Source organism: Mesoplodon bidens (assembly GCF_964165515.1).
Source record: "Mesoplodon bidens genome assembly, chromosome: 1".
Classification (NCBI taxonomy): domain Eukaryota; kingdom Metazoa; phylum Chordata; class Mammalia; order Artiodactyla; family Ziphiidae; genus Mesoplodon; species Mesoplodon bidens.
In genome coordinates, this window is record NC_138176.1 from 77,449,425 (window position 1) to 77,464,095 (window position 14,671).

Consider the following 14,671-nt stretch of genomic DNA (forward strand, 5'->3'; position numbering starts at 1 on the left):
GGTTCTTTTACAGTTATTGTTTTATGTTCTAGCAAATTAAGTTGGCCTATTTTAATACTGCTAGAGCCTTTGGATACTAAAATTTTTAAAATATTTCTCTTTGCGAAACTAGCTTCCATTTGGAAGTTTCACAGTAATTATTCTCTCCTGCCATGTGCCCACTGATACACTGAGCCTGAATTAATTGTGGGACAGGAGGTGTGGTGGAGTAGAGAGGACTACAGAAGACTTTCTTTCTTGAGGAAGTGATATTTAAACTGAGTAAATTGGTGTTGGGGGATGACTGTTGGGGTTTTCAAAACAGAAAGTGCAACATATATGAAGGCTCTAAAGTTTAAAAGGAGCATTATACACATAATATGCAATGCTTACTGAGCATTTACTAAGTAGCTGGCACTATTCTAAGTACTTTAATGTATTTTATTATAACAGATAGAGAACTTTAGGCAGAAATTTTTTAAATAACTTACTCAAGGTTGCACAGACTGTAAATGATGGATCCTCAGTTTGAATGCAGGCAGTCTGGCTCCAAGAACTGGACAACAGAGAGGCACTGGGAAGACTGGTGGGAGATAAAGTTGGAGGGGAAGACAGGGGACAGGCATGCAGACCATGTTAAAGATTTTGAACAAAAGAGTGTGCAAATTCAAGGATGTTAAGGAGAGAACTGGCAGGATCATGTTTACATTTTTTCAAAGTTCCCCTCTAGCTGCACTATGGAGAACAGATCAGGTGGGACAAGAGTGGATGCAGGGAGACCAGTTAGGATGATACTATAGCTAGTGACCCATGTGAGGGGTGATGGAGTTGATGGGGCCTGCCCTAGGAGAATGGCCAGGCTGGGGCTGTGTGGCATATGTTCCAAAGATTGAGTTGAGCTAAAATTTCCAATTAAAGAATAAACAGTGTGCAGGGAATTGAATCGGATGAATTTGCAGAGAACAATCTCCTTTTAGAATATTGTTCTCATCTTGCTCTATATAGGTCATACCCGTATTTCTAGAGAACTGAAAAATCTTTATAGACCCACTTTAGGATACCGTACTACATGCAGCAGGTAACAGAACCTGTTTCCTGATTTCCAATTCAGGGCTTTGGGAATTGTTACATGAAAAGCACACTCAGGTGTTTCCAAAAATTCAAACTGCCAAAAATTTTCTGTCCCAGGCATCGAGAATGAAGAACACTCAGAATTATTAAATTAGCTACTTCAAGAAACTAGTTGGCACCTGAACTGGAGAAGCCAGTGGTGCTCACCTTGTTGAAACCTGTTACCAGCCTCTTCCCCTGGAAACCTCAGACACTCAGCTCTCCCACAGTAAAAGAAATTCAGAGAAACTGGATATCTTGCTGGAATGCAGGTTCTGAAAATTAATAGTTCACGCCAAAACAAAGGAAAATTTGAGGTCTTAGACCCAATGAAATCAGTCAGGGGGTGTCTGTATTTCCTTCTTTATCTTTATTTTGGAGAGGAAAGATTATGATGGAGAAAACGTCTTTGTTTTTCACTCTTTCCTCTCATAATATATGAATGATTTGAAACTTAGATCTGACTTGTTATCAGGTGATAATTCAATTACATAAATCAACATAATTTCTGTGATCATTCTGTTATCATAAATTGTTTTTTACAGTTACTGTTTTATGTTCTAGCAAATCAGATTGGCCATATTTAATACTGCTATTTAATAGTGTTTGCACATATAAAATTTAAAAAATATATTTCTTTCTTGAGAAACAAACTTCCATTGGGAAAGCTTCACAGTAGTTGTTCCCTTCTCTCATTCATATCCCCTGATTTGTTAAGCCAGAGACACAGCCAACACTGTTTTTAAACCTGTGGGATTATATTTTTAAAGACTACTCCTGGGTTAGAGATTCCTCTCCACACAAACAAAAAACTTTATTACCAAGGGAACTAAACATATCAACAGGTCTAAAATCACTTTTGAAGTTATAATAAATCTTTAAATGGTACTCATCAAGATTTAGAACATGGAACTGTACTAACATTTACACTTTTCTCTAAATTTTTTTTAGTTTTAACCTTCAGAGACTTTAAAAAATTTTTAAATTCATAGATGCATGATTTTTAGCGATCATTTATCATAAAGTCAATCTACTTGTTCCCTTTTTTTAAAAAAAAGTTACAAATTATACATGCATAGGAAAATAAACCTAGAAAAGACGGGCTATCCTCTTGAGAACATTTCTTAAAAATCTGTAGTGGCTCTTGAACAAATAAGACAGAAAAAGACATTATATAGAAAGTTATCATTCCTTATTTTTCCATTTGATTAAAAAGTTAGATCATAATATAATCTAATTATAGATTAGATTATATGGGGTGTAATGCCCCCAGAAAGGAATTAGTTTTTTCTCCAACCCTAGTGTTCACCTGCTCTCTGTTCAGGTATATTCCTATCTGGTAGACAATGTTAAGTTGTATTATAAACTAAATGGCCTCTTCCCTTTTCTCACTGCTTAAATATTCCAATATTAGGGAATTCTTACTGACCAGAAACTTTTTATAATTTAAATGGGCCACACATTTGTAAGTTATTGTTTTACACTATGGCTTCAACCATCTCTTAGAAATGGGCCAGTTTCACATCTCCATCAGGGAGAGTTCTCTATTGGACAAGTTTACATGTCTTTGGCAGTCCAGTCAATGTAAACCAGTGGAAGAATGGTAGTAGGTATGTCATGTTGGGGCAAAGTCAGTTTCCTTAGTGAAAATTAGATTGGCCATATTTATACTGCCAGAAATTGTTATATTGTTAGATATTTTAAAAGTGAATTATACCTTTAAAAAATTAAATCTGATACTCTTGAATTTTAGAAAACATATAGGAAACTCTATCATTTCATTTATGTAATTTCTGTTTCTTGACATTTTGTACTCTCCAGTCTATAATTTTACTCAGATTAGATCCTGTAAGTGGTTCCAAAACTATAAAATTATATAGCCTCAACACTGCATCCTTTTTTGTCTTATGATGCTCTTACAGACCTCAGAGTAATATTTTTTACATGACCTTAGCAGTATATCTTATGCCTACTCTTAGGCACAGCCTAGTCCCAGAAACTATGTCTTAGAGGGGACAGTGGAAATGTGAAATCCTAACTGTGCATATAGTGTATCGAGACACTCCATATTCTGTTGTTTCAGTTGGGTTGGCAATGGGGAAAGGTGAGGAGGAATGAAATGTTAGTCTACATGGCAACACAACATCAGCAGAGCAGTGAAAGAGTGCAATCTGTAGGTAGAATGTAACTTTAAAAAAATGCTTCTTTGTCTATCTGTCGAGAAGCTCTGGCAATATTACTAGAATATCTATACTACAGACAGACTTTACTAGACTACAAGTACTAGTCTAGTAAAGGGATCGTTCTTAGGTTGGCTTCGCTAAAATCAGACCCTGAGGTGAACATTCAAGTGAAAGTGACTCATTAGGAAGTCTAGGAAAGGCTGGTAGGGGGACTGGCAAGAGGGATATCAAGCAGCAAAGGTGCAACAATAAACAGGTTCTGTCCAGGGTGACTACCCTGCAGGGAAGTTCTAGAGACAGTACTTCAGTGTGGTCCTGCAGATGGGGCAAAGAACATTTTCATGCCCATCCATCACTGGCTAAGGGCTGCATCCAAGGATGTAAACTTCCAGGAACTTTTAGCTTTCCTTGCTCAGGCAGCCAGAGGGCAGTCCTCTAACAGAGAGACCCAGCTGCTGGCTGTTGGCAGGGTAAGCACAATGGAATCCAGGGTGTACAAAAATGACAAAGAAATTCAAGGGGATAAGGGTGGAGCACTGACAATGTCTCCTATAGGATCCAAGAAACAATTTATGTATTGGTTCTATGAAACTTACATCCAAGAACATTCCACTGCAATAAACTCCTTCAAGAGAGCTAGTAAAAGTTCAATCTATAAAACATTTCACTAGTTAGACAACAAAGGATTACTTCTTTCATGTAGATGGCAAATATATATTCTCCCTGAATTAGATAAATTTTATTATATCTTGAAAGGGAGAAATATCATTCCCCCATTCTCTGTTAGGGACTTGAATGATCACAGATGAAGAAAAACAAGGCCAACTTTGAGTTGAAACCTAAACCCAAACACAGATTCATCTTTTCTCTAGATCTCCTGTGTTTTCTGACTGGTAAGATATGATATGAGAACTATCTAAAAGACATTTAAGACCTCTTTTATGAGATTTCAAGACTAAAATGTTAAGTATATATTGTATCAAAGTACAAAGCTAACCTCTTCCCCCTGCTCTACGAGAAAGTACTAAGAAGCTAAAAAGAACACTAAAACCCCCTGAAACATGCTTGCCTGGTGATTTTTCTTTGCAACACACTGGTTCACATGATTGTAAATAGGAGATATTTAAAGAGCATGAGAAGCTTTAAGGGATGATGGTGGTGGTGTCATTTCAACATAATTTCTAAAATGCATTATTTTCTTCACAGCATTTTAATACTGTCTTCTGAATTCTAAAAATGTATTTTGTTCCTTGACAGAAACTATAGCATATTAAAGTCTGTGCAAGTATGTATGTGAATGCTCAATTTTATATGTGTTATATTTATACAATATCTTTATTCCAAAGCCTCAAGCCATTTTTATTGAAATAATCTTCTTCATCCTTAGCTAATTTTTGATACAAAGTTCCAAATTTTAGAGATTTATATAAATTGAAAGCAATTACATAGCCTATCTTTACCACAAAAGAGTACTGTATTAACTGTATTAATTGTATACTATACACTGTACAATTGCTTATGAGGAAAATATGCTTGTCTATTGCTTTTTATGCTTGTCTATTGCTTTTTATGCTTGTCTATTTTTACTTTGGAAATGTTTTTATTTTTTAGTAATAAAAGTTAAAATTTTTCCTTTTAAAAAACTTTAGTTACACATGGAATATTCCAGTTAAATGGACTGAAGATAATGAATCAAGGATTACATTCTACAATAGGTCAGAAACAAGAGGTAAATATCAATTGATTTATTTCTTCTTTGAATTAATGTACTACATTAAATGAATATAAGTGTAAAGAAACAACAATAAAGATGGAACTTATGATGTAAACTTCAGCGAAAAGAAACCTCTTAAATAATTAACTGGTGAGCCAAAATCCTTATCTATAATAATAAGAACTTTTTTTCCTTAAGAAATTCTTTGTAATGATTTACCATGACTGGTACAATAATAAATACCCATATCCAAAGGAGGAGGGGTCAGATACCCAACCACTGGAAGATCAATGTATCAATTTTCATCTTTTTGCTCTCTTCCTTCTTTCCTCGCTTTTTCTCCTTCCTTCCTTTGTTCCTTCTCTTTTCTTCTTTTTAAATATCAGATAAGCCACTGAATTTCTTAGAATGTTATGTAACAAGCCTGATTTTTAAAATGCTGCCATTAAATTAGACCTATCATTTTTTCAACTAGCACATTAGAATCTTTAATGACTCCAAATCATTTTTTCTAATCTGTCAAGTTGTCACCAGTAGCTCAAGGCACTACCTATATCTATATCCATCCAGCTAACCATCTCCCTAAGTGAATGACTTGGCACTTGCCTGTGTTAAATTCAGCTGTGACTGTTCTGCTCAATTAAACCAACTAGAAATATATTTCTGTATTCTATCTCCACTGATTTGTCTTTTCCCTTCTTGAAAAATTTTAGAGTTACATAAAAACATGGGAGACCTTATCACATGTTCTCTACTACAGATCGCTGAAAAAATAATAAGACAGGTTTTAGCAACCATCCCAGAAGAATCTTGCTTTTTATACTTTTGCTATTGTGCTTGTTTTGTGTTTCAAAATCACTTCTTATCTAAGACAAATGAGACTCTTCTTCATCCCTTCCCATGAGGACTTGGTTTCAAAATAGCATTTGGCATGGACTTTCCCCCATGGCTTCTCAGGGATAAAAGTAGATCACCTATCCTCTATTTACATATGCCTATTTGCTCCTGTAAGATATTCTAAAATAGTAATTAATTTCCTCTGGCAAGTAAGTTTTTACACTATTTCCAGTAGATTTTTTTTAAAAACAACTTTATTGAGATATAATTCACACACTAGGAAATTCCCCCATTTAAAGTATGCAGTCCAATGGTTTTTATTACATTCACAGACACTTGTAACCATCATCGCAGTAAATTTTAGAGCATTTCAATCACCTCAAAAAGAAACTCCATACCCTTTAGCTATCAACTCCTCTATTCTCCTATAAACCCAGCCCTAAGCAACCACTAATCTACTTTCTGTCTGCATAGATTTGGCTATTTTGGACATTTCACATAAATGGAACGATACATGTAGCATTTTGTGACAGCTTCTTTCACCTAACATAATGTTTTCAAGTTCATCCATGTCATAGCATGTGTCAGTACTTCATTCCTTTTTATTGCCAAATTATAGTCACATCATATTGATATTACAAAGGTAGTACCATATTGATACTACCTTTTATTTATCTGTTCATCAGTTGATGGGCATATGAATTGTTTCTGCCTTTTGGCTGTTATGAATAATATTGCTATAAACATTTGTGTACAAGGTTTTATGTGGCTCCGATATAGTTTTTTCAGTTTTGGTTTTTACTTTTACTATAAATTATTTTGTGAGTTTTAACTTTTACTATAAACTCTATCAGATTTGCTGTAGTCGAGGTAAGACCCCTTTCTGTTGCCTTTACAACAAAATTTTCTTTTGGTCATTTAGGCTAACCATAACTGATGTAGTCAGCAATTTCTCTTGAATTGTTCTAGAATACCCAGATCAATGCCATTTTGTCTTAGTATTTTTTTTTTTTTTTTTTTTTTTTGCGGTACATGGGCCTCTCACTGCTGTGGCCTCTCCCGTTGCGGAGCACAGGCTCCGGACGCTCAGGCTCAGTGGCCATGGCTCACGGGCCCAGCCACTCCACAGCACGTGGGATCTTCCCGGACCGGGGCACGAACCTGTGTCCCCTGTATCAGCAGGCAGACTCCCAACCACTGCGCCACCAGGGAAGCCCCTGTCTTAGTATTTTATATAGGATAATTTTGTGTTTGAGTACCAAGCTCTATCTTTTGTGAGCCGTCTTCTGACCATTTTCTTACTCAAGTACATTACTCAAGCCAAAGGAAAATGGAGAAGACAGAAAAAAAGACAGTTTAAAAATGTGCAATAGCACCAATAAAAGGCATAATAAGGCTAGGATTCCCTTGGGAGGTTTTCAGTGGCTCTGGTTTAAATATTACTACATATTTTCCCCATTGGTCACCATTGGTTAACTGAAGGTGGGGGGAATGTCTGGGAAGCTGCTTGATTTGCTGTTTACAAATCTGAAAGCATGAGTAATTTATACACACTAACACAATGTACCTAGCGTTTTCATGAAATGAGGTTTCCACAAAAGTAAATTTTTCAGATAACTAAAGCTTATTCAAGTGCTTTGTAAAATAGATTTCAGGAGTTAACAATAAACATTCTTCTTGTATGTATTATGTACTTATTAGACACAATATTTGAATAATGAATTAAATAATTAATTTAATTAATTAATTCAAACAAGTATTTACTGAGAACTAACTTATGGGCCAAACACAGGGATAGGTATGGAGATAATGCTGGGGGGGGGTGGGAACCCACAATCCTTACCTTGTGGTACTTACTGCCTTATGAGTCAGGCAAACATAATGCCATGTCATAAGGGCCTGGTGTGGTAACAGCCAAAGGCACTCGCAGGAGAAGCACCAGCGGAGATTTAGGGGTTGAGGAAAGTTACTAAAGAAAGGGACATCTAGTCTGAGAGTTAGGGGGGGCTAAAGGTAGAGTTTAAGTGGATGACAGGATTGACTGAGTGTAGACTGAAATAGTGCTACAGACAGAAAATGCTAGTATGAAAGTGAGAAAGCAAAGGGCTCTTAGGGCAACCTCTATCCCTCTGTCATTACATTTAAGACATTTTTTGCTGTAACTATTGACTTTATCTGTCTCTCCCCTCTCTGTAGAATATTCCTTGAGAAATGGAGCTTATTTTTTGTTGTTGTGTGGTTGTTCTGTATCTCCAGCAGGTACCTAGTAATTGTTTATTGAATGAATGAATGAATGAAGTGGCTCTAATGTTCACAGAGCTTTGATGACAAACCTGTCTTTATCTGCAACTTCAGAATCATGACTGGTCACTTAGCCAGAAGCAAACTAGACATCTCTTCCTACTTCAAAGTGCCTGCTCCATTTTTAGGCTACGCAATAAGTTCCGGTTTTCTGTTTGGGGACATCTTCAGCTCTCAGCTCAGAGCACAGATGACAAACATGTCCTGAGTGTACTGAATGGGCAATCAGCTCAGGTTACCAGCCCCACCTCCCTCTTCTCGTTTTCTTTGGTGATTCATCAGTTAGAAATTTCCCAGGCAAGAGTGGGACTTCCCCTAAGGTCGTTTATTTACATTTGTGTTACACACGATATTTTAAACATGAAAACAATTAAACATGTACTTTATAACAAAAGAAGAGGATCTCCACCTCAGATGCTTCTCTGGCTATCCTAACCTACCCTGAATAATCTCTCCTCTCATTGTTGAGAGTATATTTTATGCTATTAGTTTCATCAATCCTTATTCTTAGTATTATTCCTTAGATTTTAAGCAGCAGCATGGTTATTTAAGATTCATATGCTCTGTCTTTTCTTTTTAAAGTAAATTATAAGCTCTTTGAAGATACGAACTACACATCATACTCCTTGTCTCCTGCTCCCCTATTCCCAACAAGGTTCTGTGCGCATCCTAAGAGTTACTAAGAGTTCAGGAAGTCCTTGCTTAATGAAGGTTTGTTTGCCTGCAGACCGCTGTGTATAGTAATGCCTCTATCTTTAGCATCAGCTACTATTTTGGCTATTGTCAGTGCATCTACATTTAGTAGTATACCACCTTTTTGTTTTTAATCTGCTGCTTTCTAACATTTAGAAGACTTGTAGATTATCACATGATATCAGACAACCAATCTTGCTAAAACATAGTATTTAAAAATAGGGATTTGGGACTTCCTCGGTGGCACAGTGGTTAAGAATCTGCCTTGGGGCTTCCCTGGTGGCGCAGTGGTTGAGAATCTGCCTGCCAACGCAGGGGACATGTGTTCGAGTGCTGGTCTGGGACGATCCCACATGCCATGGAGCAACTGGGCCCGTGAGCCCCACCTACTGAGCCTGCACATCTGGAGCCTGTGCTCCGCAACAAGAGAGGCTGCGACAGTGAGAGGCCCGCGCACCGCGATGAAGAGTGGCCCCCGCTCACCTCAACTAGAGAAAGCCCTCGCACAGAAATGAAGACCCAACACAGCCAAATAAATAAATAAGCAAACAAATAAATAAAAAAGAATCTGCCTGCCAATGCAGGGGACATGGGTTCAATCCCTGCTCCGGGAAGATCCCACATGCTGCAGAGCAACTAAGCCCATGTGCCACAATTACTGGGCCTGCGCTCTAGAGCCTGCAAGCCACAACTACCGAGCCCACGAGCCACAACTACCGAAGCCGGCACGCCTAGAGCCTGTGATCCGCAACAAAGAGAAGCCACCACAATGAGAAGCCTGCACACTGCAATGAAGAGTAGCTCCCGGTCACCGCAACTAGAGAAAGCCCACGTGCTGCAACGAAGACCCAACACAGACAAAAAATAAATTCATTAATTTTTTTAAAAAAAGAAAAAAATTTTTAATTCCTTTAAAAAATATTTATAAAAAAATAAATAAATAAAAATAAAATAAAAATAGGGATTCATAAGCACATAGGGTCTAAAAGATAGTTTAGGGCATAGGAGGTGGAACAGATTTTGTGATGACTGTTTTCATAACCCTTTCAGATTGAGGATGCATTCTGGATGGTTTAGATAACCAAATTCTGACTATCATATAAATATTACTAAAATTTGATGGTAGTTATATTCAAATATTTCATATCAAAATAATTATGGGCATATATTTTTTAATTTAATGGCAAATAGGGTGGGGGAGAGAGAGAGACTTTCTTCATTCCTCCAAACTGAGCCTCATGGAATGTTTGAATTTTGATTGAATCATTATGGATTCCGTTTTGCAGATTCAGAAGCTCAGTTTGTTTAATTCAGCCATGGTCAACCAAGTCTCAGAAATCTTATTCACGTGAACCATACATATAAGAATGCTAATTTGTTAATTTACACAAATAAAAACATACTGGCCAAAGTGAAATAGAATATTCACTTCAGCTAATTAGATATCTCTTCCAGGAAGAAAATTTACTTAATAAGGGTACATAGAGAGTTAGTGTATATTAATTATTTTAAAGATGTCATAAGCTGTGATTGCTTCATATATATACTGCATTAACTAGGGGAGTCTAATTATTGCATTGAGAGGCTATCAGGAGTGGCTCCATGCAATAAAAATTTCTTATTCAGGGCTTCCCTGGTGGCGCAGTGGTTGAGAGTCCGCCTGCCGATGCAGGGGACGCAGGTTTGTGCCGCGGTCCAGGAGGATCCCACATGCCGCGGAGCGGCTGGGCCCGTGAGCCATGGCCACTGAGCCTGCACGTCCGGAGCCTGTGCTCCGCAACGGGAGAGGCCACAACAGTGAGAGGTCCGCGTACCGCAAAAAAAAAAAAAATTTCTTATTCATACAACACTCCAATGGAGGTGTTCCTGACCTACCATCTCTCCTAGGTAGCTCACTCTCAGATAATGACTTAGAATTCCTGGCTTTTTCTTTCTCATGGCTCCACCTCCTCCCTCCCCTCGACCCAATCTTGGACTTCTCTGCTGGATTTTTTTTTTAACTTTTTATTTTATATTGGATTATAGCCGATTAACAATGTTGCAATAGTTTCAGGTGCACAGCAAAGTAACTCAGCCATACATATACATGTATCCATTCTCCCCCAAACTCCCCTCCCATCCAGGCTGCCACATAACATTGAGCAGAGTTCCCTGTGCTTTATAGTAGTTCCTTGCTGGTTATCCTTTTTAAATAATTCTCTGCTGAATCTTCTGCATCTGATCAGAATACAGAGGAAGATAATGGAGGGACCAGACCTAGAAATGCATCTATTACTTCTCCCCACACTTTATGTCTCGGTGTCAATTATATGTTGCCACCTAACTGCAAGGGAGGCTAATAAATATAGTCCAGCTGTGTACCCAGAAGGAAAAGGGAACAGTATGGTAAACAACCAACAGGTTTCTCCATATACACTGTTCTCTATAAGAGCAGATCTGTCAAATGATCTGGAACACGTGTACCAGCTAAGTTGGGCACCTGCTTTCCTAGGCAGACTAGGGACACATCAACAGATCTTCACTAGCCAACTCTCCTTTGCAATTATTTCTTCACAATCACCAAAACCATTGCCTATGATAATCCTTCATCACGGTAGTCAGATTGCATTTTTTCCTGATTCCTACTTATTATACATTACATATTAATCCTACATCTTTCTTTTCAGGGAGATTCTCTAGGCTACTTGCTGAGATTTAGATGGGACTCTATAATTATTACTAACACAATCAATATTTCCTTGAATAAGTAATTTGTTGAAAACACTGTCACAAATGGATAACCGATCCATTTTTACAATGGATCATGTTAGTCTTCGTTTCAGAGACTGAACTTTTCTTCCTTGACCCCAAATGCTTTTTTTTTTTAACTGTAGTCAGAATACTAGTGGAATTTTTAAAAGATATTTTTGATGTGGGACATTTTTAAAGTCTTTATTGAATTTGTTATTGTTTCTGTTTTTTTTTTTTTTTTTTTTTTTTTTTTTTTTTTTGCGGTACGCGGGCCTCTCACTGCTGTGGCCTCTCCCATTGCGGAGCACAGGCTCAGGAAGCGCAGGCTCAGCGGCCATGGCCCACGGACCCGGCCGCTCCGCGGCATGTGGGATCTTCCCGGACCGGGGCACGAACCCGTATCCCCTGCATCGGCAGGCGGACTCTCAACCACTGCGCCACCAGGGAAGCCCTGTTTCTGTTTTATGTGTTGGTTTTTTGGCCACAAGGCATGTGGGATCTTAGCTCCCTGACCAGGGATCGAACCCACACCCCCTGCATTGGAAGGTGAAGTCTTAACCACTGGACTGCCAGGGAAGTCCCCCCAAATTCTGATAGTGCATCCTACTTGAAATTTTTAGGTCTCCAAATATAATTTGTGTGTAATTAGTCAAAAAATACTACTCTTGTGTATTTCAGCTGTTTTTCTACTAACTGATACACAAATTTAGTACGATAGATATAAACTGTCATTTTACACAGAAAAATAACTTGCTTAAAGGATTGATGCAACACAGTATTTATTCCACAAAGAAAAATGTTTCCTTCTCTAGAAATTTCAGGCTGTCACAAGCTGTCTAGTTGACTGAAGCTTGTTATAATTATTTATATAAAATAGTCTACTAGAGAACTATTATGCATGCTATGTTATTGAAATCTGAGTTGAAACTAGCCTCTGGATGAAATTTTGAAAAGATAATTATCAGACAAATAATAGAAGGAAAAAAATTTTCTAGAAAGAGCCCCTATCCAGAAAGAATTTGTTCACCACTTTTATGTGTAAAACTAGCAAGAAATAGCACAAAACATTTTTTTTTTTTTGTGGTATGCGGGCCTCTCACTGTTGTGCCCTCTCCCGTTGCAGAGCACAGGCTCCGCACAGGCAGGCCCAGCGGCCATGGCTCATGGGACCAGCCGCTCTGCGGCACGTGGGATCTTCCTAGACCGGGGCACGAACCCGTGTCCCCTGCATCGGCAGGTGGACTCTCAACCACTGCGCCACCAGGGAAGCCCAGCACAAAACAATTTATAAACTGAATGATAGAGTACTATGTGTCCATTAAATTTAAATCTCCATATATAGAAAATGAAATTGCAAAGTGCTTACAATATAATTTCAAATGAAAAGGATTAATAATAATAAACACAGTAAGGTTCCATTATGTGTATTGTGCTTTCGTATGTACATATATATGTAAGATACATACATGCACACAAGATAAAAACAATGTCAACTGGTGGTGGGTAATTTCTGTATTCTTCATTATACTCTTTTTGTATTTTCCAAATACATATTTGGAGCCTAAAGAACACATACTACTGCTATAATCAGAAAATTCTTAATAGTAATTGGAGAAACAGAATGAAACATACACCCTTACTTCTATGCACCACCTGGAATAGGCATCAATATTTTAGTCCTATTTACTTCATTATGCAACTAAACAACCCAACAGTATTTTGTTGTTGACAACTGTTCCAAGAGTAGCATGAACTTGGAAAGTCTGGTAACTACTGACTTCCTGGATCTCAGCTTCCTCATCTATAAAGTGGGAAAAATCACTGTAACTCTAGACAGGCTTAACTAGGTATATATAAAGCACACTAAAATACTGCAGTATTTGGATGGATTGCCAGGAACTTCTCAATGTTATTTATATTTGCTTTGCTATTTATAGAACTGGCGGCATATCCCCTTTCATAATAATGGGGATAGCTACCATCTGTTGGACACATAACTATGTGACCAACACTTTACCTATGTTATCTTATTTAATCTTCACAACAGCCCTGTGAGGGATTTTTATCCCTACTTCCCTCATGATGAACTGAGACACAGAGATGTCAAGTGATTTGGCCAAGATCACACAGCTAGTAAGTCATAGAGCAATGATTTTATCCTCAGTCTCTCAGACTGGAAAGTTCATGCTCTTTCTCCTATAACATATGGCTCTGTGCTTAAGCAAGAGGCTCTCCTCCTGATACAAACATTCAAAGTGTATGGCTGCCAAAAGATTAGCTTCCTTTCAACAACCTGTCCATGGGAGAATGACAAAGAAAGATAAATACTACATGAGTGAGGTAAAGGTTTACAATTTGTCAAGAACCTACTCTGAACGTTCCTAAAGAAACTTATTGTCTTATTGAAGAGTTTACTTATATATTATGGAAAACTACTGTGTCCTGGATATCTTCCAGACCTTGTGAATGCTTCCAAAATTTAAATCATCTTTCCTCCCAAACTGACTCATCTTCCTCTATTCTGTAAGGGCAACACCATTATTCATCCAATCATGCAAGCTATTTTTCCCTCCTCTAACTGTCCTCATCAACTCAGAAAAAGGACGGTGTTGATTTTACCAGTGATGTGTCTCTTGAACACATCACCTATTTTCATCATCTCCACATTAGTGTAAGGCCTCATTCTCTCTTGCCCTAGATTATTACAGTAGACTCTAGAATCTCCTTCCCATACCACCATCAAAATTATCTTTCTAGAAACAGGCTGGAGCATATTATTTCCCTGCTTAAAAATCTTCTCTATTCTTACCATCTCTCAGAAGATGGACTTCTTGGGCTTCCCTGGTGGCTCAGTGGTTAAGAATCTGCCTGCCAATGTAGGGGACAGGGGTTTGAGCTCTGCTCCGGGAAGATCCCACATGCCGTGGAGCAACTAAGCCCATGAGCCACAACTACTGAGCCCACGTGCCACAACTACTGAAGCCCATGTGCCTAGAGCCCATGCTCTGCAACGAGAAGCCATCGCAGTGAGAAGCCCGCGCACTGCAAAGAAGAGTGGCCCCCGCTCACCACAACTAGAGAAAGCCCGTACACAGCAACAAAAGACCTAGAGAAAGCCCGTATG

The 14,671-nt window shown here is 38.1% G+C and overlaps 1 protein-coding gene across 1 annotated transcript in view; it reads left to right on the forward strand.

Annotated features, from left to right (window-relative positions):
• ENPEP (glutamyl aminopeptidase) overlaps positions 1–14,671 on the forward strand; it is a 111,601-nt gene that overhangs the window by 74,890 nt on the left and 22,040 nt on the right. The window contains exon 11 of the mRNA XM_081230479.1: positions 4,922–5,001. Within this exon, the coding sequence (XP_081086605.1) occupies positions 4,922–5,001 (80 nt within the window). The remainder of the gene's footprint in view (positions 1–4,921; positions 5,002–14,671) is intronic.